General features: G+C 40.6%; 1 protein-coding gene across 1 annotated transcript in view; it reads right to left on the minus strand.

Annotated features, from left to right (window-relative positions):
* TTC27 (tetratricopeptide repeat domain 27) overlaps positions 1-25,602 on the minus strand; it is a 175,232-nt gene that overhangs the window by 37,949 nt on the left and 111,681 nt on the right. Inside the window, exons 13-14 of the mRNA XM_003795698.1 lie at positions 16,954-17,181; positions 1,405-1,503 (exon numbers count right to left, since the gene is read on the minus strand). Coding sequence (XP_003795746.1) covers positions 1,405-1,503; positions 16,954-17,181 — 327 coding nt within the window. The remainder of the gene's footprint in view (positions 1-1,404; positions 1,504-16,953; positions 17,182-25,602) is intronic.

Here is a 25,602-nt window from a genome sequence, read left to right on the forward strand (position 1 = left end):
GGTGTGAGTAGACACTTCCCCACAGACGACACACACATCGTCAAGAAGCACGTAGTAGAACGTGAATAGGGTGTGAGTAGACACTTCCCCACAGATGACACACAAATCGTCAAGAAGCACGTAGTAGAATGTGAATAGGGTGTGAGTAGACACTTCCCCACAGATGACACACAAATCGTCAAGAAGCATGTAGAAAGAAGCTCCATACCATCCCCAGTCAAGGAAATGCAAATCAAAACTACAATGAGATATCCACTAAGATGACTACAATCGAAAAGACAGATAATAAGTGCTATCCAGGATATTAAAAAATTAGAACTCTCTTATACTGCTGGTGGTTATATAAAATCGTACTTTGAAAAACAGTCTGGCATTTCCTCAAACTTTTGAACACAGAGCTACCACATGACCTAACAATTCTCCTGGGTACATACCCAAGAGAAATGAAAACACATGTCCATGAAGAAGTTACAAGCGAATGTTCATAATACACAGTATTCGTAACAGCTCAAGGTGCTATTATGGCAGAGAACCCTGACGCCTACCAACTGATGAATGGACACCTAACAAGTGACAGATCCATACAAGGGATGTTACTTGGCCATAAAAAGGAAGAAAGTGCTGCTATGTGCTGCAGCATGAATAAACCTTGAAAACGTTCACCTAAGGGAAAGCAGTCTGTCACCAAAGCCCACGTATTATATGAATCCCTTTGTATGAAGTGTTCAGAACTGATAAATCTATAGAGACAGAAGGTACGTCAGTGGTTGCCTGTGTTTCCTGCGGGAAACCGTTTGGAGGAAGATGAGGAGTGACTACTCAAAGGTACAGGGATTTCTTTTTAGAGTAATAAAAGTACTCTGAAATTGACTATAGTGATGTTTACACGGCTCTGAATACATAATTTAAATAAGTGAATTAGATGGCATTATGAATTATCACCTCAATAAAGCTACTAAAAGTCTACCTGCTAAAAGAAATTCCTAGTAATGCAATTAACATAGGCAGCCCGTGTCAGCGAATAACAAAATACACATGATACCACTATATGTTTTAGCAAAGCACCTTTGTAACTAAAAAATTGTTTTATCAAAATGATTTCCTAAACGAAACCATCAATAATTTAGTTCTAACCATAATAGAATAATTAATTCTATTCTGAGAATAAACTTATTTCCAGATTTGCAAATCCTACACCTTGAGGTGTGACTTTCCTTAAATGTATACTTTTCCCCAACTGAAAGGAACTATTGATCTATACAGTACAATTCAAATGGCTCTTAATGTACATAGTTACCATTCAATAAAAAAAAAAAAAAGATATTCTTACATGAAAAAAAAAAACAAAAAAACAAATGGCTCAGAGAACAAAGAGCTGAAATAAGGAAAGAAGACCAAACTTACATCGGGCTCTAGGGTCACACAACGCTGAAACGCCTTTGCTGAACCTCCATAGTCTTCCAGGGCCAAATAGGCACAGCCCAGAGAAAACCACACCCCGAGCTGCAAAGACCAAAAGTCAACGTCACTTAATCATATAAATATATTCATGGGATGTAATCTGAAAAATTATTTAAGATACTATCAACAAACACACTAGCATAAAAAATTCAGAGCTAGACAATAAATGCTGTACAGTCTGAATGTAGGAAATTTAGCAATGGAGATTCTTATTTTCTATATGATTTTCAAAGCTAGCAATGAAAGCATATGCAGTGTCACTGCTTATCTTTTGCTGAGAAAGATCATGCTTTGTCTTAACCAAACTTCTTAAATGCAATAGACAACTCTGTATATAAACCTTTATACTCTAGTTTGATATAATAAACCTGGGATTAATCAAACACCCTTACTATCTACTATGTATTATAAAAAGTAAGTTAAAAAAAAAAAAGTAGTTGGCCTTCCACATCTGTGGGTTCTGCAGCCGCAAATCAAAATATTCAAGATAAGAAAATAGATGGTTGCCTCTCTACTGAACGTGGACAACACAGTATTAACACCTACATAGCATTTCCAAAGTTTGGGTAACATAAGTGATCCAGAGATGAGGGAGAGCACACAGAAGGATGGACATCGGTTATACGCAAATGCTGCACCATTTTATACAAGGGACCTGAGCATCTGTGGATTTTGGTATCTGAGAGGGCTTCTGGAAGCAATCTCTCATGACTACTGCGGGATGACCATGTACAATGTATCAGCAGATTCACAACTGATGAACGTATTGTAATCTTAAAAGGACAAATTTCTGCTTTTATCTTCAAATTGGACCGCAAGTCCTCCTGCAGTTTAACCAAGAGCCAAACCAACTAAGCATGTATCTGCTTAGGCAAGCCTGAAAATAGATTAGAGAAAGGAGGCTCAGACCGCGGGATTACCAAACAGTCATTCAAAATGTAAAGCTTGACTTGAGTCGGTAAGATCTGTAAACACTGAGATTTAGAAAACAGATAACATAGCAAGTATTCACACTGCAAAAAAATTCTCTACATCACAAGGCTTCCTTAAAATTTGATAGCCCCTGCCAAAAGAGAGAAAAAATGATAAAAATTTCAATGAAATTAGTCAGAAATGCAGCCATTATGAGTTATTTTCCTTCCAGACATTGTCAGTAAAGCCACTGTACAAGTAGACTGAAGTCTACTTTCTTACTGACTTCCAGTACAAAGGCAGCAAGCCAGCTGATAAGATTTAGTTGAACACTTAAGGGTGGGGGAAAAAATAAGGTGCTCTGTTATCTCTCCATAGCCCTCCACAGACAGAGGAGGAGGCTGCCTCCACATCCCTGCTCCCGCAGCCATTCCCACAAAACTGGTTCCATATGGCCAGCTGAGGCCTGAAAGTTCTTTAAGCAGATAAAGATTTTTAGCAATTATAGATAAGGTTTAAAAAGCAAACATCCTTGGGCGATTTAACACTTTGCCATGAATTCACAAGAGGCTATAAATAACTGCTATCAGACACCTTTATGGAGAACAGATTTTGTTAGCGGGATGGGTAATGCCTGAAGAGAGGGTGGCTGGCTGGTGGCTGGTGGCTGGGGGCTGGGGGCAGGGAGAGAGGCAGAGATTGAAACTAAGTTAGAAGTTCACTCTTCTGAATCATGGGACTTTCGGCAACTTAAAACTGAGCTCAGTACTTTGCTTTCATCTGGTTATTTATAGCATCAAATGAAAAGTGCTTCAATGCACCAAACCATACTCACTCAACATGACACATTCTGACAAGTCTTAAAGTCTGATGCTAGCATATGAAACAATGTATCTATCTCAAGCAAGCTAACTTCCAACCAAGCAGAAAGTTCCAAACTCTGCCTATCACATTTCATCAATTCTAAGCTACATTTTTTCAACATTTAACATCTCAGAAATAGAGATGCATCTTAAAATCCAACAGCTTGTCAGAGTTTTATTGTCAACATTTTTTTTCTACATGCAGTGAGACTTTAAAGGTGCCTTTTACAATTGATGGGATCTTAGATACAATGAATTTAATATTAGTAAGTTTTCTTGGAATGAGGAATAGCTGATCTGAGACTAAATCAAGAACAATGAGAACTGCCTTCAAGGTTCTCTAAATGCACGTGCCCTGCTTGGCTTCTGCATCAGCAAAGAACAAGTACTGTTTCCTATATATTGTTATAAAAATGCTAAGTATCAATTCAAGATCTAAATTAAAAACTTCATTTTCCAATCCACCTGAATAGATTTACAAAGACTATGAACGTCCAAAATTAGCCATTACCTTATATCTCTAAAACAAGCTGGTAATGAGATTGGCATTTTTTTCAGTTTTTAAAACCACTTAATGTTTTATAACCAATGTCTTAAAACCAAAATGAATTTAATGAAAATCAGATGACTTAAATTAATATAAAGTATAATAGTTCCTTTTATTTTTGCTCTTGGTTATTTTTGCAGTGTTTTAATAACTTGCATTTGAAGAAAACTCCTAAAATCATTAACTGCTAGATTTTATCTATTGATAACATAATTATAATGAGAGATGACCTTCCGCACACACCCAATCTTTGAAATCAGGCAACGATTCTTTAAAAAACAAAACAAAACAAACAAACAAACAAATAAACCCCCCAGAGAACCCTCTGGGATACTACTGGCCTGTGGCTGCCCCACTAAACCACTCACACTCACTTCCCAACTGAGGTCCCCCAAATTTGGGAAACTAAAGAGAAGATTTGGCGTCTCCTTTACTTTTTTTTTTTTTTACACTATTAAACTACTATTACTAATAATGATTGGCATGTTGGCTCAGATGGTCATACTTTTTAAAGAACAGACATAGTGAAAGAAAACAAAATCAAAACAATCCCCCAAACCCTCACATGCGTGATCCCCCAGAATAGTTATATGTGGATATGCTTGAATTTCAACATCTTAGCACTCTGGTCCTGTGCTATCAGACAGAATACAATGCCAGGAGCAACAATCCCCCCAGATCCTCACATGCGTGATTCCCCAGAATAGTTATATGTGGATATGCTTAAATTTCAACATCTTAGCACTCTGGTCCAAGACAGAATACAACGCCAGGAGCAACAATCCCCCAAATCCTCACATGCATGATCCCCCAGAATAGTTATATGTGTATATGCTTGAATTTCAGCATCTTAGCACTCTGGCCCAGCGCTATCAGACAGAATACAACGCCAGGAGCCTCACTGTATTTTCTAGTAGCCACATTTTAAAAAGTAAAAAGAAATGGGTAAAATTTATTTTAGTAACATTGTAATTAACTCTACATATCCAACATGTGGTTATTTCAACATGTTATTAACATATAAAATTATTGAGATATTTTACATTCATTTTTTCCACACAAACTCCTTGAAATCTTATGTGAATTCAACACTCACGGCATGTCTCAATTCTGACTGGCCATATATGTTTCTGATTGCCACACGCAGCTAGTGGTCACTGCATTTGTACAATACCACATTATTTCTCCGGAACCCGGCCACAGACCTGGAATACCCTGCATCCTCCACTTCTTTCTCCAGTACAAATGAGCTCCTCTGGTTGAGACCCTCCCTCAGCCTCTGTCACACTTGTATACTGTAGTTACTTACTTCTGTTCTCTCTTTATAACATCAGCCAAAATAATTAACTTCTTAATGAGCATCTGCTATGTGTACCAAGCACCAATACCATGAATTTTCCACACATTACCTCATGCCTTCCTCACATCCACCTTGCAAGGCAGTTAATATTACCCTCGTAAGAAAGATGACAATGAGTCAGTCTGGGACAGAGGAGGGACTGGACCCAGTCACTGTGACTCCAAAGCTCACACTGTCTTCACTAGCTGCACTGCCTCTCACTACACCATCCTGCCTACACACACACCATCCTTGCCACTGATAGAGAGGGAAAACAGGTAGCTAGTGGGTGCTGGGAAAATCCAGGAGACCAGTTTCTTTTAAGAGCCAGAAGCATATCTCTTTCCCACCCCCACCCTGCCTAAAGGCCTGCTTGACTGGGCAAGGGTGGACAGACGCAGGTAAAGAACAGACAGCTGTGTCTAGTTGGAGGCAGAGCTAAAAAGAAACTTCAAAGGTACTGGCCAAGGATGGAGCAAGATAACCCTCTGATAGGCTCTGGTTAAGATTTCTGTAGAGCTTATTTTCCAGGCAAATCGTGAAGGCAAGCTGGTTATAGGTAGGTAATGACCTTGAGAAACTGGCAGTCTAGCCTTTATCTCTGGGAAGCCAATATAGAAACACAAAAGCAGGCCAACCACTTATTCTGAATGTGAAAACACCATCTCTGTGCTCAAAGGATGGTTTTAAATTACAGTAGGACATCCCTACATTGACCAGCTCCTTAAGTTGATCCAATTTTCATAGACCAGACATGCACCACATGTAGGTATCAGCACAGTAGGCCTAGTTCCTTACATTGACCACCTCTGTACGTGAACCAGTTTGTTACAGTCTTTAGAGTGATCAACTTTTAGAGGTTTTACTATATTTTTAAAATAGTTAACACAGAACCTGAACAGTTCAGAGCATGGTCTCTCTGAATTTCCCTCATAAAGTCCTCTAGGCTGTAACGGAGGGAAAGATAGATAACTAGGATTCAAGAGGTCCTGAGTAACTGTATGTCCTTGGCTGTGTCACTTAATCTCTGAGTCTCAGTTCCCCAAGTGCTAAATGTGCAGGGATAAACTAGCCACCCCAGATTCTGAAAACCCAAAAGTGACAGGGTTCAAAGGTGCACTAGTGCCATCTAGTGGCAGATAAGTACATTAAACTACAAATAGAACACAGATGTTTCTCTGCACAGATGCTCCGTAGACCTATGTTCCAATAAACACACTGTAAATCGAAAATATTTTAAGTTGAAAATGCAACGGATACGCCTAACCTAAGTAACCACATAGTGTATTCTAGCCTACCTTACCTGTGCTTAACACTCACACTAGCCTACAACTGGGCAAAATCATCTAACATAAAGCCTATTTTATAAAAAAAAGTTGAGTATTTCATGTAATTATCAAATACTGTCCTGAAAGTGAATGATGGAATGGTTGTACAGATACTTGAAGTGTGATTTCTACTGAGTGTATGGCTGTTGAATCACTGTAAAGCCAAAGAATCCTGAAGTAGAACCATCGTAAGTCTGGTATTTAGAATCAGCAGGTTTGAAGAACTCAAAGGAAATCAACTCGATTAGAGGGGTTAGAAATCAACTGAAAAGAGGCTAGAAGAAAAATGTGGCCTATAAAAGAAATAATTTGACTAACACCAGACGATGGTTACTGACTCCTAGTGTTGAAATACGTCTGATGGAGACAGTGACTATAATATTTAACAATTAAAAGAGAAATTAAACAGTTTGCAGGCTGGGTACAATGGCTCACCCCAGTAATCCTAGCACTTTAGGAGGCTGAGGCAGGAGGATTACTTGAGGTTAGGTGTTTCAGACTAGCTTAAGAAACATAGTGAGAACCTGTCTCTAGAAAAAAATAGAAAAGTTAGCCAAGCAAGGCGATAGTGGTATGCACCTGCAGCCCTAGCTCCTTGGGAGGTTAAGGCAGAAGGATCATTTCAACCCCGGAGTTTGAGGCTGCCGTGAGCTGTGATGATGCCACAGCACTCTACCCAGGCAATAGAGGGAGACCCTGACTAAAAAAAAAGGAAACTCACAAAAGCAAAGCTACTGGAGACTAGCAAAGAATAAGCACCAAACAATAGGCAAAGATGACTTTTATTATTAAAAGGTTAATTTTTACAAGGGTATTTAAGGCACATGTACCACTTCCTTGCATATCATAATTTTCTTCTTAAATTATGAGCCTACTATTCAAATTTCCTTCCTCCCTGAGGTTTCTACCGAACGAATAATCAGTAGCTTCATACTGTCTGCTCATTTCCCTTATAGGATCAGCTGTTCTGAATTTTTCTGTCACACACTAAAGCAGGTGTCCGCAAACTACGGCCCACGGGCCACATGCAGCCTGCCGAGGACATTTATCTGGCCCACCAGGTGTTTTTGCTGCCGCTGCCTGTCCTGCTTAGTAGCCGACTCATCCCGGGGTCCGCGGTCTGGCCCTCCAACAGTCTGAGGGTCAGTGAACTGGCCCTCTGTTTAAAAAGTTTGAGAACCCCTGCACTAAAGGTTAATATACTATAAGCTAATCCTAAAGCCAAGCTGCTCTCTCCATTCTCTCCTTTCTCCATCCCTGCCTCATCCCCCTTCCCCCAGGTGTAGATGAGGTGTTGAACGCAGTTTCATTAAACTGGAGATGACCCAAGCCAAATCCAACAGGGATATACATATTGTTTGGTAGTAACTTCCCCCTAAATGATGCCTCATGCTCATATTTTTAAAAGGCGTGCAGCAGCAACTCTTTGATACCCAAATTCTCACTTACTAAATTCTAAATCCTCCTAGCTAAGGAAAGTCTGAACCAGCTGCCTTCTTTCTCTCTCTGAAGGAATAGTTTCCTCTAATTGAGTGTTTTCCTTTAAAGAATCAACTGAATTTTGCATATACTTTTTCTATTAATTGTTTTTTTTTTTTGAGACAGTGCCTCAAGCTGTCCCCCTGGGTAGAGTGCCATGGCATTACAGCTCACAGCAACCTCCAACTCCTGGGCTCAAGCGAGTCTCCTGCCTCCGCCTCCCAAGTAGCTGGGACCACAGGTGCCCGCCACAACGCCCGGCTATTTTTTGGTTGCAGCCATCGTTGTTTGGCGGGTCCGGGCTGGGGATTCGAACCCGCCACCTTAGGTGTACGTGGCTGGCGCCTTAGCCGGTTGAGCTATAGGCGCTGAGCCTATTAATTGTTTAATAGTCTTCTTTTATTCTTATCCTAGGTTGGGTTACCACTAAGAAGTAATCATATGGCCCTCTTTTTCCTGAGAATTAACAATGTGAACTAATACAGGTGTTTACATGTCATCTGCATGTGAGATTCTTCTGTTAAAGACATCTCCCTATTTTAAGGCTACCGACAGTGGGGAAGAATGGACAGCCGTAACTCATTAGAGGGAAGAGCTAAAATGGTTTTCCATCACAATTACTACTGCAGTGCAAAAGTCAGGAAAGGAAAGTACCACATGTAACATCTTTTACTGGGAAACCACTATGGGCAGGAAATGTTGGGCCTACACACACTGGTTTAATTTTCCTAGGAAAAGAGAGAGATAGAGATTCTAATCTCCATTTTACAAAAGCTCACAAAGACAAAGAGATCTGCCTATGTTTTCCTCCCTAGATTCACAATCAGGTCTATAGTAGCAAAGTTTCTGCCCTCCCCACTATCCCTCAGTCACAGCTACAGCCCAGATGTCGTCACAGAGCTCGTATTTCTTTGCAGTTATACAAGTTAGACCTTAAGAGTTTCATTTTTATTACTTCCCAATATGAAAAAGAAAGAATAAAAGGGAAAGAATCTCTTTTTCTATACATATTCTTCACACATGTTCCACCAATCCTCTATTGGAATGGAAGAGTCAACTTCCTCAAGTCTTCCCACCATAAATAAGTTCACAACTATATAATGCATTCTAAATCAAAATATTTTCTCCTTTCAAAAATGAAAATGAAAGAGAACGTTAACCCCTACAAATCAAAGAAGACCACAGTATGTGTACAAGCCCCTAGGATGATTAAAGCCACAGAGAACTCATATTGTATCATAGAAATCTGGTCTTATACATAACCATGGGTTGGTCAGGGGTGCCTGTGTTCCCTCTAAAATTCACTGGACTCAAAGAGGCTCACTCCCTATCATGTGCCAGCGGAATCCCAAAACATCAGTCTTATAACTTCACATTGTTTCTGATAAAGGCCCCAATGGTTCTTCTTTAAAGGAAGAAAAAATTCAAAGTTGACAGCCTGGTATTCAGGTCAAATCCCCGACCAAATTTGTGATTACTTCCAAACAGAAGGTGGTTTCCATGAGAGGCAAAATCATGAAGAAGTTAAGAGCAAGAGCTCTAGAATCAGAAAGTCCAGGTTGAAATCCCAGCCCCACCCCTTATAAACTGTGGGATCTCATACGAATTACTTAACCCTCTATTTCTTCTTCTGTGAAATGAAGGTAAAAACAGTATTTCAGTGACTGTGTAGAGAATTAAAAATGTACACAAAATGCTTCTAGAACAGTACTTGGCACTGAGTAAATATTCAACATTAATGGCTGTTATTATTATAACTGAATAAAATATAAACAGTCAAAACCTATAGTTACTAAGAAACTTCTCTCTAAATAGTTTTTACATCTACGAGGCTCCTTCCCTGGAACGGCTGCCCAATCACCCTCGCCCCCAGCCCAAACTGTCTTCCCAGCTCTCATCAGAGGGCACTTCTCCATTGGGCCTTTTCTGACCATTCTTATATAAGGTTACGCGAAAGCATCTCTAGGCACCCACAGCACACTGCTTGTTTACTCCACCCTTTAAGCCTCCTCTAATCCCCAGACCAAGGCAGGGCAAGGATCCACGTTTTAATACAATTCGGGTGTATTCCCCCCAATATTGCAAAATGGTTTACAAAGAATCTGTACTTGCATAAGGGCTCAGAACATACAAGCGTAATACATACAAACTGCTGCTATAATATAAATGTTCTCATCTTCTTTCCGGGAGCATCTGAAGTATTATTTCCAGAGTTAGTACCTTCATCTCTTCTCATTCCACTCTCTTCCTAGAGTGATATTCCCTCTCCCTTCCTAACACTCAGCTTCTCCACTGGATTCATTCCCTCCTTCATCCACTGGAGTCTTTCATTTCTGCCACGTCAGGGTCTCCAGAATCTTGAAAAGTTTAGCCTGGCCCTTCTGCCCCCTAAACCCAACACTCCATGGTAGACTCCCGTCTCTCTGATGTGCTCCTAAAATGAACAGTCTACCGATGCTATTTCTGTTTTCTCATCTACAACTCCCTCTTTAATCTCCTTCATCTGTTTTCAACACCACTGGTGAGCTCAAGTCCAAGGAGCAAGTCTTCTGAGCCCTTTTTGGAATCTATCCGTACATGTGACATCGCACACTGACATTTGCTTCCCTTAGTTTCTACACACCTCTTGCTTGGTTTCCTCCTATCCCTTGGACCAAGACACTGATGCATTTTGTCTGATTCCTATTTCACTGGTGCCATTCCTTCTATCTTCCGCCAGTTGCTAGAGATGTCTGAGGTTCAGGACACTACCTGGTGATCTAACACAGTTTTCTGTGAAGAACCGACTTGCTCTCACACCTTCCACTCACTCTACAGAAAAGCCCATCTGAGCCCTCAGTTCTAACCTCACGACTGGGCTTCCTTCAGGTTTTATCTCCAATACACTAGTGGCATCTCTGCTTAAATAGATACCATCTCCTCTGATTTAACACCCAAAGTCACATCACCGGGCCTGCAAAAGATGCTTTCCCTCCCTCCTCAATTCCCTATAGCTATTAACAGAGCCATTTTCCTTTTCAATCAATTGAGCAATTGGCGTCCCCTCTGATTCCAAGGTCTCCCCCAGTACTGCCAGCCCAATGAGTAAGTACCAGAAAATTTCCTTTGTAATGAAGCTTCAATCTTTTCCACACTTACCACAAAAGCCACTGATCACTCACCCATGACATTCATTCCGTATTTAAACTTCCACTTTTGTTATATCACTCTCTCATTCAAAGCCACAACAGACTCCCATATCCACAGGCTTAGATAACCCCCAAGGAGGCCATTTAAGGCCCTTTGAAAACTAGTTCTATCCATTATCACTTCCCAGCGGAAACGCTGCTCTCTGCTGATAGGCTGACACAGCCTACTTCATTCCTACCCCTATGTGTGGTACATAGGTGGTTGGTAATGCCCAGTTAAGCGACCCTCCAAATATGTACCCTCCAAACTGCAAGACTTTTGAGAGTAAACCAGGGCACTGAAAATAATTACATGCTTTTTAAAAACATATTTATTGACCATCAAACCGCTAACAAACAAATTAGTTTTACTATATCAGATAACTTATAAGACCATACTGTTCAAGAATTATTTTCAAGAAAAAAATTGCTTTCAAAAATAATCAAAAACTAAAAGTATATTAAAGTAAAAAAAAAATTTTTTTTTTTTAATAAGAGACATAGAGACAAGAGTTTCACTTTGTCGCCCTCAGTAGAGTGCCATAACGTCACAGCTCACAGCAACCTCCAGCTCCCGGGCTAGGGCGATTCTCTTGCCTCAGCCTCCCGAGTTTCTGGAACTACAGGTGCCCACCACAAGGCCTGACTATTTTTGTTGCAGTTGCCACTGCTGTTTTAGCCGGCCAGGGCCAGGTTCTAATGGGTCCCCCTCAGTTTATGGGGCCGGTGCCCTACCCGCTGAGCCACAGGTGCCACCCTAAAGTAAAAAAATTTTAATGCTGATTATCTGTACATTTGAAAGTAACAAGGGAATATTAATGAAGCTGTACTCTCATAATATTTGTACATTTCAGTAATTTATTACAAAATTAAAATTACTTTAATTTTTCTTAGTAGATATTTATATACTTTAATCAGTTTCTTACTCATATTTGGTTCTAAACTTTGTTATGAATTTTTTCTGATGAATATATTTTTTCAATATGCTTTTATAGCATTTTCAATTTTTTCACAAGATTGCCTGTTATCTACTTTAAAGTTATTCTTCATTGTTCCTTGTCAAATTCACTGTTTATGCGTTTAAAATTATTGAAAGCTTTTATTGACTCTTTTCTGTAGGCAATAATAATTTTAATTGAGAAAATATTCTTTCTAAATATGCTGCAGTCCCCGGTAAGCTCATAGCAACTTTTGCTAAATGGAATTGATTCTTAAATTAAACATTCTTAATTCTAGTTTTGTTAATATTGAAATTTTCTTAAATATCTTTTGGCTTCCATTTAGAGTACATTTCTTCAATAAATGTTTTTAAAAGACAAAAGCAATTAAATAAGTTATCTATGATTCTTTATGTTTCAACAACTTTAGATGCTGCTAAGTTATAGACCTTCTCAATTATATTCTCTTTTAATAATTTCCACTAGCAAAAAGATTACAACTAGCTGAAGGCTCAGATGATCATCAGCATTTTTTAGGAATAAAGTATTTATTTTTGCAGTTTTGGGCCGGGGTGGGTTTGAACCCACCACCTCCGGTATATGGGGCCAGCGCCCTACTCCTTGAGCCACAAGCACTGCCCTAAAGTATTTCTTAATTAAGGTAGGTATACCGGTTTTTAGACATAATGCTATCACACACTTAATGGACTATATATAATATGAACATAACTTTATATGCACCAGGAAACCAAAAAGTTTGTATGACTTGCTTTATTATGATATCACTTATTACGGTGATCTGGCGCTGAACTCGCAATATCTCTGAGGTTAGCCTATATAGGTATCCACTGCCAGTAACTTCACACAGCCTCATGAAGGGGAGTGACCAGTTGAGTAAGGAGGAGGGTCAAGGAAAATAATTTTTTATAAGGCAGAGCGGACTGACTATAGTAAAGGAAACGTGATGGATGCAGGAAAGGAGACAGAAAAATTGGTAAGAAGTAACATTTTCCTTTTTCAGCGGTACACATGCTAGTTTGATAGCAAAGCAATTTCTTTGTTTTTACTTTTTTGCATACAATTAGCAGGCAGTGGGAATAATAACTATCTAAGAATAGGAATAAGAATGTATATTTTCATTCTGAGCCTTTGTCTACACAATCCTGCCTGGGAGATTTGGTTAGGTTTTCTTTCCACTTCCTTCAGCTTCCAACAACCCCAAAACCTCAGAATGCTAAGGCTGAAATTTAGTAGTTTCAGAAGCCACTTGGGAAAATGAAACAATTAAGTATAAGTGAATGATAGCTAGCAATCTCAGAAGCACAAATGTAAATGGTATGTGTCTTCTGCTTCTCTAACCAATGTGTTATAGACAACATACTGAGTTTTGCAGCCCATCCCTGACATAAGACCAAACACTCCTACTTTGTAATAGTTCTAATAGTTTTCACTTTTTAAATTTGAGCTCTCACCTTACAAGAGCTCTGTTTTTTATTTGAGCTCTCACCTTACCATGTGCTTAATCTAAAAGATGACAAGAAATGGCCCATCTCTTTTTTCCCCAACCCTTTTCAGATACAACTATTCTTATACCAATTTGACTTTAGAGAGTCATTAAGATATACAAAAGGCTGTTCAAATACCACAGTTTGTCTACATTTTGATATTGGACCTAATTCTTTGGATATCTCCAAGTAATTAGAAGATAATCTCCAAATAATCTGGATCATCTCTGAAAAAAATAAAGGTTTTTTTAAAATTTCATGTTTCTCTCTTGCCTTTACTGTGGGATTTAAAGGAGAGAACACAGCACGCAGGAAATCTCCTTCCTTAGAGGCAGTTCAAACTGCATTCCCAAGTTAAAATAAGTCTGTGGGGTTTAAGTTTGCATCTTGTAGTAGTTCTGTACAACTGCAGCATCAAATGCCTGCATATTTTGGCATGGCTCACAGCCCGCCTGAATTGGATCCATATGACAAGCTGCAAAATATCCTCACATAACATCTGTGACTCTGCTTTAAGCAACTGCCATTTCTTTGTCTATTGAAGTAATTAATTATAAATTATATAATGAGACCATCAAGCCTTGTCAAGTCTTCCCTCGCGACTTCCTTCACTTCATTCCTGCCTCTCGCCCCTCCACACTGATAACCGGGATGGCTAACACCAGGCTATGAGTACAGTCTCCTAACTCTGCCTATGTCTATATCCCTGCAGCCAGGGCTGCCAAAACAGTACTCTTTAATTACCTCCTAACACACATTCCTTCGTTTAAAACAAAGCCCCAAACAAATCAGCCCTTCAATAGCTCCCTATCTGCCAAATAAAAAGCCAAAGAGTTTAGCCTCATATTTAAGACTTCGTAACCTGGCCCTGGTCTAGCGTTACCCCTCTAACTGCCCTGCTTTAGCAGCCCCTGTAACTGCCCTGGTCTAGCGTTACCCCTCTAACTGCCCTGCTTTAGCAGCCCTGCCATCCCCCAACACACACACCCCTCTCCCTGTTCTTTTGCTGTTTCCAAGGCTTTCTTTGCCCACACTGTTCACCTGCTTCAAATGCCCGCAACACTGCCCTTCTTCTGTCCCGTCAAGTACTACTTGTTTTCAAAGCCACATCTTCTCTTCGTTGTCTTCCAAAGGTGGAAATGTTTTCCCTGGCCTCTTTATTACTAGCACTTTACAAATAACGTGCTTAGCTCTTCTTTGCCACATCATCCTGTTAGCTAGTTTTGTCTAACTAACTAACTAACTAACTTTCACTGGGTTGTCCCCAAGGGTAATAACCAAACATTCGGGTGACCTGCTGCTACTTCTCCATTCTTCAGCTCAGTGCTACGTGCACAATAATTAGTTTATACTTGACTGAATAAATGGTTAAAAATGTTATTTACTTACCCATTCATCAAATATTTGTGAAATACCTAATATGTGTGACACTGTTATAGGCACTAGGAAAATATAAATGAAAATTCATGGACTTTTCACATTCCAGTGGAAGAGAAATAGGATTTTTTAAAAGTAAGCTGCATGTAATATTATAAGGCACAAGGAGAAAAATAAAGCGGAGAAGGAAAATTAGGGGTATCATTCCAAATAGAATGATCATGGAAGACCCCTCTGGGAAAGTGACATTTGAGCAAAGATGAGCTGAGATGAGGGAACAAGGTATGAGGATAGCTAGGAAAAAAAACATTCTAGGTAGAGGAAGAGCAAGAGGAAGACTCCAAGGCAAGAAAGTACCTGTTTTATTCAGAGAAGAACAAAGAGGGGGAGGAAAGCTGAGGGGAGCAGGGAGAAGCCTCAACAGGAGCCAGGCTGGGGACAGCCTTGAGAGCCAGGATGGGGAGCAGAGGAGGGAGATGTCTGATTTCAGTTTGAAAAGATTAATCTGGGTGATCTTTGAGAACAGGCGACTGGGGACAAGGAGAAAGGCAGGAAGACCGGCATGCAGGTAACATAATTGGCTGGGTGAGAGGCAATGGGGATGTGGACCAGGAGGGTGGCAGGCGGCAAGAAGTAGTGACTCTGGATACATGATGAAGGCAGATCCTGCTGCTAGGATTTGCTGGTGGGTTGGATGGGGGTATAAGGGAAAGATGAATCAAGGATGACTCCAAAGTTGGATGTGGCTCCCACTTACAAAGGTTGGGATAAACTTGGGGAGAACAGGTTTTACAGAGAGAACATTTCAGATATGGGAAATGGTGTTAGAATAAGGAATGGAGAGACTGAGTAAGCCACGGGCCCTCAAACGGGGGGCCAGTTCACTGTCCCTCAGACCACTGGAGCGCCGGACTGTGGGCCCCAGGACAGTTGGCTGCTAAGCAGGACAGGCAGCAGTGGCAAAAACACCCGGCGGGCCAGATAAATGTCCTAGGCAGGCTGTAGTTTGAGGACGCCTGAAGTAAGCAATCAGATACTGGTATCTAGAGTTCAGAGGAGAAGACAGGACTGAAAATAAAAATTGGGGTACTGTCAATAGGAAGTGTACACAAACACAGGGTCCAAGGACTGGATCCTTTGGGCACCTCTAGGAGCCAGCAAGGGAGACTAAGAAGTGCCCAGGAGGAAAATGATCCATTGAGAACAGACTGTGCACCTGAGAGAACAATTCGTGTCTGTGAGATCCTCGCACTGATTGAACTGAGACTGAGGCAGGCTAAAGAAGAAAATTCATCCCCCCACTCTTGCTGCAGCTGTGGGTAGGCAAACTCAGCCTACTAACATGAGCAAGGATATCATACAGCTTTCTGTAAAAGCAAAATTTGAATAATGTGATAGTGAGTTCTACTTTTTACCCCTCAAAACTATAGTGATAGCCAAGTTATAGCAGGGTTCCTTACTTATGGCATTATTAACAGATAATTTTTGTTTTTTTTTTTTTAAGACAGAATCTCACTCTGTCATCCTGGGTAGAGGGCCATGGCATCATAGTTCATAGCAACCTCAAACTCTTGGGCTCAAGTGATCCTCTTGCCTCAGCCTCCAGAGCAGCTAGAATTAAAGGTGCCCACCACACCTGACTAGTTTTTCTATTTTTAGTAGAGACAAGGTGATCGCTCTTGCTCAGGCTGATCTCGAACTCCTGATCTCAAGCAATCCTCCTACCTTGATCTTCCAGAGTAATATGATTACAAGAGTGAGCCACCATGTCCAGTCAGCACCTAATTTTAATGCCTTATCTGAGTTCAGGACAGAGAAGAGAAAGAAACAACAAAACGAGACAGAAAATTTAAAACAACAGAAAGAGAGTAAGAGAAAACCTACATGTCTACTTTTGGTGACAAGCAAGAAGTATATCAGGGACTAAGTTCTTAGCTCTCAAACACAGGCTTGCCTCTCACCAAGACAGTGAATACACGCTCATTTAGTAAGATCAAATCCACGTTGAGGCTTAGAGGGATTTATGAAATGTCTGACCTGCATGGGATTAATCTTCACCGAGCGTTCGAAGCATTCCACACACTCTTGGAACTCCCTGTTCCGAAGGTGAAGGAGGGCTTTAGAGCGCTGAGCGCGGGCACTGCGGTGCCGGGACAACTCCCAGGCCTTGTCATAGCAAGAGTGGTCTCCAAGAACATCTCCAAGCAAACAGTATAAACTTGGTGTTTCTTTTTTCTCCAGCTCTTGCCTAAGGATTTCTTCTGCCTGAAAACAACAGAAATAATTAAATATTGCTTAATAGTGACTGATAGCTATTTTTTTTTTTAAGCACACATACATCTTTTATTTCACACAATCCAAAATTTTATTTTGCAGGTTTGGAATTATTTATTTCATGCGTATAGGACACTGGCTGAATAAGAAAGGACCAAGAGAAAATAAATAAAGGTGTATCTTAGAGATATTACAGCTTTGGTTCAGACCACCACAGTGAAGAAAATGTCATAACAAAGCAAGTCAAACACATCTTTTTCTCAGTCTGTGTAAAGTGGTGTTTATGCTATACTGTAGTCTCTGAAGTGTCCAATAGCTTAGGTCTAAAAACACAATGTATACAAATTAAAATATACTTCACCATTAAAAAATGCTGACATGGGGACATGAGTGATCACCTGCTGTTGGAAAAGTGGCACCAGAAGACCTGCTCCACACAGGGTTGACACAACCCTTCAATTTGTAAAAACAATGCCGAGCCTGAGAAACACAATAAAGCAAAGCACAAGTACAGAGTGCGCCTCGGCGGCACAAGCCAAAGAGAAGCACAAGGCATAAAGGTGAACCCTGCTTCAGCGGCCCTGGAATCCTCCAGGAAAGGCACCAGGGAGAGGCTTACTTCACAGTGTCAGGGGGACCCATATGGCGCCAAGTTCCCTGCTCCAGGTGCCACCACGTGACCGTTACCTAGAGCAGCACCTTTAATTCCCCTTACCCAACAACAATGCAAAGTATGTGTTTCTTTTTTAAAACTGGTTTGGGTGGGGATCCTGAGATTGCTGAGAAATTTATAAAAGGAGGAGGAGGGTACAATTTAATAGGCATTGCTAAAAGTCTCTCTCTCTTTTCTTTCTGAGACAAAGTCTCTGTTGCCCTGGGTAGAGTCCCGTGGCATCACAGCTTAAAGCAACCTCAAACTCTTGGGCTTGAGGAATCCTCTTGCCTCAGCCTCCTACGTAGCTGGGAATATAGGTGTGTGCCACAATGGACAGTAGTTTTTCTATTTTTAGTAGAGATGGGGTCTCGCTCTTGCTCAGGCTGTTCTTGAACTCCTGAGCTCGAGCAATCTATCTGCCTCAGCCTCCTCCCAGACTGCTAGGATTACAGGCGTGAGCCACTGTGCCTGACCCTAAAATCTAGCTCTTAACCAAACTATATCTTACCTCACAGATAAAACTTGCCAACACTAGACCTGACTCCAAATAGTCCATTCACCATATTAAAAATCATCCTCAGGCGGCTCTTGTGGCTCAATGGGTAGCCGCCGGCGCTATACACCAAGGGTGGCAGGTTCAAGCCCTGCACCCACCAGCTAAAACAGAAGTGACAACTGCAACAAAAAACAACCAGGCGTTGTGGCGGGCGCCTATATTCCCAGCTACCCAGGAGGCTAAGGCAGGAGAATCGCCTAAGCCCAAGAATTGGAGGTTGCTGTGAACTGTGACACCACAGCACTCTACCAGGGGTGACACAGTGAGACTCTGTCTCACAAAAATAAAAATCATCCTCAGTGCACTGTACAGACCTGGGTACTATTCTCAGATGTCCACAATTTGAAGCCACTACATCCCTCAAGTGAATTCTTTGCTTGTTACCACCCACATCCCCCACTCTATTTCTGATAAATTTCTACAGAGAGCAGAAGCATAGTAGCAGGCTCGGTGCCTGTGGCTTAAGTGGCTAAGGTGCCAGCCACATACACATGAGCTGGCGGGTTTGAATCTAGCCCAGCCCGCCAAACAAAAATGACCGCTGCAATCAAAAAATATCTGGGCGTTGTGGCGGGTGCCTGTGATCCCAGCTACTTGGGAGGCGGAGGCAGGTTAAGCCCAGGAGTTTGAGGTTGCTATGAGCTGTGATGTCATAGCACTCTACTGAGGGTGACAGCTTGAGACTTTGTCTCAAAAAGAAAAAAAAAGAAGCACAGTAGCAGCCCTGCTCTCCATCTCCCACACCTGCACGCAAACAGCAGGAGTGTCACCATTGGCAAAACGGATGTACAGATCCAGGAGAGCCACTCTGCGGTAGTTACATGGGATTTTCAAGTCCCTAACATACATATACTGGCCATCTGACAGTCCACATATTTGATTTTCTTAAATTTGGACATATCTAGAATTCTTGAGCAGTCTAATTTTTATGAAATCTTTTTAAAAGAGGGCTGTGCTCCTGAGAGTGTCTCTGGATGCTGGCCCTGCTGTGTTTCTCATACAGCATGGGTTATGTATGTGCTTCTAAACCTAGTTTGAAAATGGAGCCAGAATTTATAGAAGTTTCTAAGGCAAAATAATTCTAAGTCCCAGATAGCCAGAATAAACATAAAGTTTTAGAATAAATTAATGGAATTCCTCTATTCACACACGATATACTTAGATATTCCTGTATCTAACCAAAACTCTATAAGGTCACCTATGAAGAGATGTATTCAACCAAAGTTATGTATAATACACTGTAGCTAAGGCAGAATTTTTTTCTTTTTTTTTTTTTTGACAGAGCCTCAAGCTGTCACCCTGGGTAGAGTGCCCTGGAATCACAGCTCACTGCAACCTTCAACTCCTGGCTCAAACAATTCTCCTGCCTCCGCCTCCCAAGTAGCTGGGACTACAGGCGCCCACCACAACTCCTGGCTATTTTTCGGTTGCAGCCTTCATTGTTGTTTGGTGGGCCTGGGCTGGATTTGAACCCACCATCTCAGGTGTATGTGGCTGGCACCTTAGCCTCTTGAGCCACAGGCACCAAGCCCCAAGGCAGAATTTTTGCTAAAATGATCTTACAGTGTGATTAATGGAATTTCTCTTGATGGCCTGGCCCTATTGGTATGACAGGCACACCATGTCAGAAATTCTGAAGGCTAATTTATTTAATAAATTTCTTTCTACTTTGGTCATTTTCAATGAATTCTGAGGTCTATAATTCTGATGGTCTATAAACAGTGACCATCATAGTAACTGGATAGGCCATGTACCCCTAGGGGAAAAGCTAATTTGTGATTGGGATGTCATGGGACTGGGTTTGAAGGCAGAGAGGCTGTCGTGATGAGCAGGGAGGAAACATGGCAGCCCATGATATCCAGTGATGAAAGAATTGCTTGAATTTTCACCTGTGGTGACTTAGACTAAAGCACCGACCAAACGCAAGGTTTGTCTGACATTCTTAGGGAATACAACTGTGAGGTAACTTGCTGTTCCCAAGTTCACTGGATAACTCAAAGAAAGAAAATGACACTCAGTGTTTCAATTCTTCCAGGTCAGAGACCCAGAAAATTTCTGTGACTATTTACAATTATTTTCCCTTGAAGGTGCCACGCTGGTACAGTCAAATCAAATGTAGGTGGACACAGTCCTTGCAGGATTGCTGAATGACTGCATGGGGTGGATTCAGTCTCACTACTTCCATGTGAGAGTTAAAGCATTTCATCAGATTAATCAAATATGCTTTAGTCTTCCTTTTTATTTCCTCTGTGGCTTCTAGCTATACATTATTGTATCATCCGTTAATGATTGCTCTGGTGGGCTTGGGACTTTGGTAAAAGTGATGCTATGTGACTTTCAAAGCTGGGCCAAGTGGCTCGGCGCCTGTGGCTTAAGTGGCTAAGGCACCAGCCACATATACCTGAGCTGGCAGGTTCAAATCCAGCCCGGGCCTGCCAAACAACGACAGCTGCAACCAAAAAATAGACGGGCATTGTGGTGAGCGTCTATAGTCCCAGCTACCTGGGAGGCTGAGGCAGGAGATTCGCTTGAGCCCAGGAGTTGGAGGTTGCTGTGAGCTGTGGTGCCACAGCACTCTACCCAGGGGGACAGCTTGAGGCTCTGTCTCAAAAAAAAAAAAAAAAAAAAACCTGTGCCACAAAAGGCCACTCAGCGTCGTCTGCTTTGTTCTCTTGGAACACTGACTTGAAGCCCTGACCAGTTAGTGAGTAACCTTACTACCCTGGGGGTCGCCACACTGTGCAGAAGCCCAGGCCAATTCATATGGAGGAATCACACAGAGAGGCCTTGTGATCAGATGAGGTAAGAGAATTTCCTAGTCAGTCCCAGGTCAGCTAGCCCCGCCTGCTATCCCAGCTCCAGCCACCATGTGATTGCAAGGGTATGAGGGGTCCCAGGCCACTGCCCAGTCAAGTCCTTCCTGCATTCCTGTTCCACTAAAACCATAAGAGAAAAACAAATGACTGCTGTTGTTTGAAGCCACTGTTTTGAGTAGGCTTGTTACATAGCAATAGTACTGTAACCGTTGTTTAAAGCAAGAGGGTAGATCTAATACCAGTTTCTTCATCCTGGCCAGGAGCAGAAGAAGGCATTGATTATGAAAGAGCAGGATCCAAGAATTTAATGGGGACATCTGGATGATTTCAGTAGCAGAAATAACCCCCAGAGCTACTGAGTTCCCTACACCAGCAGAGGCAGCCCTCCTCTATCAGGTGAGACTGGAGTACCTTCCTTAAACAATTTAGAGTGACTGATCCCTTCCATCCTTCATTGCCTCCAGACATATAAATGAACCCACACACAAAAGAACAGCAAGATTTTGCTAAATTATAGAGGGAAAACCTTGGGACCATGTAGTAAAAGGGATTCCAAAAGTGCTAGACCAGAGAGGAAAAAGGATCGTAATTTAAATCAGGCTAAATTTAGATACTCATCAGAAATTTTTGATTCACAGTGCTAACTCAAGCAGCTGGAGATGATTCTACATTCTTTGCTCAACTGCTTGACTAAAACCTGGACTCAAATGTGGCCAAAACTAAACAAAGTTAAGATGCCAGAAATTCCTTGGTGTAATGTGGAGGAAAGAATCCAACAACTTAGAACAAAAAGGCTGTTGTTAATTTATCAACCTGCTTCCCCAACCCTACGATGTACCCCAAGAAAGCCCAGGGAATATTCCCTTCATCTTGGCTTGGAGAAATACATTGTATATGGGGGAACCAGTATTTTTGAAAAGTGCTGTAGTATATGTCCTATATAAGCTGTGGAAAAACTTGGGAGCTCCTTCTGTTGAAACAGGCTGCCTGCTGTCGATAGGGATGGTTGGCACCCAGCATGGTAGTGACTTGCTGATAGCACTGAACCTGGAAGCAAGATAAACACAGTTCCTTGCAGTAGGCACAGAATGATAATTAGAGTGGTTGGACCAGCATGTATCTTAAGTGGTAACTCATCAATCATGAAGCTTCAGGACCAAATTAGATGGGCAGCCAGTGAAGTTCAAACTCAATCTGTTTAACATAAAAAAACACACATACACACAAAGGCTCTCAAAACTGGGTTTGGAGACCAGATGCCTGAGTCTCCATACAAAGACTTCTCTCATTCAATTCCTATACCAGAGTCACTTCACAGACTCAGAGACTCTTAAATAAAATAAAAAAGATGGCAATACCATTGAGGAAGGACCCTGCAACAATATAGTAAGTATATACCATACTTCTTCTTCCCCAGTCTTCTCTAAAAGTAACAGTAACCATTTGCAACATAATTGCATGGGGGGGGGGAGGGGAAGAAAGACCTTATCTTTTTAGGGCTAGCTCTTAGTTAACCCTAATCCCTTTGGGACCCAGAAACATCACGGGATGAGGGAGTTGGTTTACAGTAGTCAGCCCAACCCCTAGCAGGCCTAGTAAGTCTCTGAACCCACCCAGTGGTTACTTCCCTGGTTCCTGAACTCACAGTGAATTAGACCTGTACATTGAGTAACTTATCCACTTAAACTAAGCAGAACACAAATGCGTCCTGGAAAATGCCATGGAAAATTCCAAACTTAAGGAAATAGCAGAAGACTTTCACAAATGGAAGAACATACCATGCTCATGGCTGGGAAGAATCAACATTGTTAAACTGTCTGTACTTCCCAGAGCAATCTACCTATTCAATGCTGTCCCTATTAAAATACCAACATTCTATTTTCAAGACTTGGAAAAAATGATTCTGCATTTTGTATGGAACCAGAAAAAAATCCATATAGCTAAGGCAGTTCTTAGTAATAAAACCAAAGCTGGGAGCATCACTATAGCAGATTTTAGCCTGTACTACAAGGCTACAGTGGTCAAGACAGCATGGTACTGGCAAAAAAATAGAGACATAGCCATTTGGAATTGAATAGAAAACCAGGAAATGAAACCAACAACTTGCAACCACCTAATCTTCGATAAACCAAACAAGAACGTCCACTGGGGGAAAGACTTCCTATTCAATAAATGGTGCTGGGAGATTGGATATCCACATCCCTATTTATTAGAGAAATGCAAATTAAAACCACTCTGAGATACCATTTAACCCCAGCGAGAATGGCCTATATCACAAAATCTCAACTGCAGATGCTGGCACAGATGTGGAGAGAAGGGAACACTTTTACATTGCTGGTGGGACTGCAAACTAATACAACCTTTTTGGAAGAAGTATGGAGAAACCTCAAAGAAGTCAACCTAGACCTCCCCTTTGATTCTGCAATCCCATTACTGGGCATCTATCCAGAAGGAATAAAAAACCCTCTTATTATAAAGACACATGTACTAGACTGTTTCTTGCAGCTCAAGAAACAATCGCTAAAGTGTGGAAACAGCCTAAATGCCCTTCAACTCAGGAATGGATTGGCAAGCTGCAGTTTATGTATACCATGGAATACTATTCAGCCATTAAAAAAAATGTAGATTTTGCAGTATTTGTACTAACCTGGATGGAGGTGGAATGCATTATTCTTAGTGAAGCATCACAGAATGGAGAAGTATGAATCCTATGTATTCAACTTTGATATGAGGACAATTAATGACAATTAATGACACAGTGGGGCATGGGGGAAGGGGAGAGCAGACAGAGAAGGAGGGAGGAGGTGAGGGAAAGGAAAAGAAAAAAAAGAAAAGAAATAGTGACTATTTCTTACATAAACTGGATTTAATTTTGACCAAAGTACATTACTCAAACATTAATTTTTAATTCAACTTGTTCATACGTTTAGGATATTGCATCCTCATTTATAAGTGAAATACGTTTGTAATTTCTCTTTATAATATTTTTTCCAATTTTAATATCAGGTGTATCCAGAATGATTTTAAAGTATTTCTTCTTTTTCTATTGTCTATAAGATTTGGCATGATCTGGTTTTTGAAATTATCTTTTATTTTTATTTATAAATATTAGTAGTCTATTTTTTGAGACTTTGGAAAAAAAAATAAGAAGTTAACTGATGACTCCATACTGAACCACAGAGTCAAAGCATTCTATAATAGACATACTCTTATTTAACAATGTGAATGTTACTTTTTTTGCATTATTATTATTATTGCTCAATATTTCACTGCAGCAATCGTCTGATTTCTTTTCTGAATGTATTTATCTTCATTCATTCTTTATGAGGTTTTTGTTTCTAGTCCTTATCTTAAATATTGTTATTGTTATTAAATTTTAAGCCTTTTTGATTTTGTGATGGCAAAAAGTGGAAACCAAATAAACACACGTATATGTAAAAAAAAAAAAAAAAGCAGTAAGTAAAAGTAATTCTAGAAAACACTTTCCCGAATAAAAGATTGCTGAAATAACTTTTATTAAAAACAAAGATTAGCCTAAGCTAATTTCCTGTTTTGAACTTGAATAATAGCACTGAGTAGAAATAAGAATTTGAAATAAAGCACTGTTTAATTAAAAAAAAATTCTAAACTTAACATAGTGGTGACTCTAATTACAGCTACTGCTCTAGACACGATCTCTGCTGGAGCAAGGCATCACAGGGGAAGCAGCACTGATAAAGCAAACGTGCTTGTCTCTGCCCAGTAACCAGCTAACTGGTTAACTAAGGCTAATGCACTAGCTTTCCCCCAGCACAGGAACTACAGTTGTCCTTATTTTGCCTTAGAATTACATGGACCTTATGATACAATTAATCTGCAGGGACCCTGATTGTCTCACCATCTTACGACCTTGATAACACCACGCTAGTAAGAGTCAATAAAATAAAATAATTCCATGCCAATGTCAGCCAAAACCCAGCTGGAAAGAATCAGGTGCTTTACGCTCTAACTTGTTATTAAGAAAATGTTCAATTTATGAAAATTCATTTGATACATTACCTCTAAGAACCTACCTATTAAATAAAGCAAGGTTTGTAAACTACATATTTTATATATAAGAATAACTCGTGATCTAAACAAAGAAAGCTTTCAGAGTTTCCCCCATATCATAAACACTTGTTTATGTAACACAATATACACAATACTTTGTACCTGCTAGTAGGTTACTACTTTACAGATAAGCAAATTCCAAAGTGAAGGTCTAAACCCTTCTTCTACCTAGTCAACTTACTTAAACTGGAAACTATATTTTCCTAAAAACCCCTTTTCCTTCTGATTTCATGTTAGAATTGCCCAGAGGGGAACTTACTGGGGATTTACAAAACAGAAGTATACTCTTTTTTTTT

The sequence above is a fragment of the Otolemur garnettii genome, unplaced genomic scaffold, assembly GCF_000181295.1.
Source record: "Otolemur garnettii isolate 467f Iridium unplaced genomic scaffold, OtoGar3 scaffold00095, whole genome shotgun sequence".
Taxonomy (NCBI): Eukaryota; Metazoa; Chordata; class Mammalia; order Primates; family Galagidae; genus Otolemur; species Otolemur garnettii.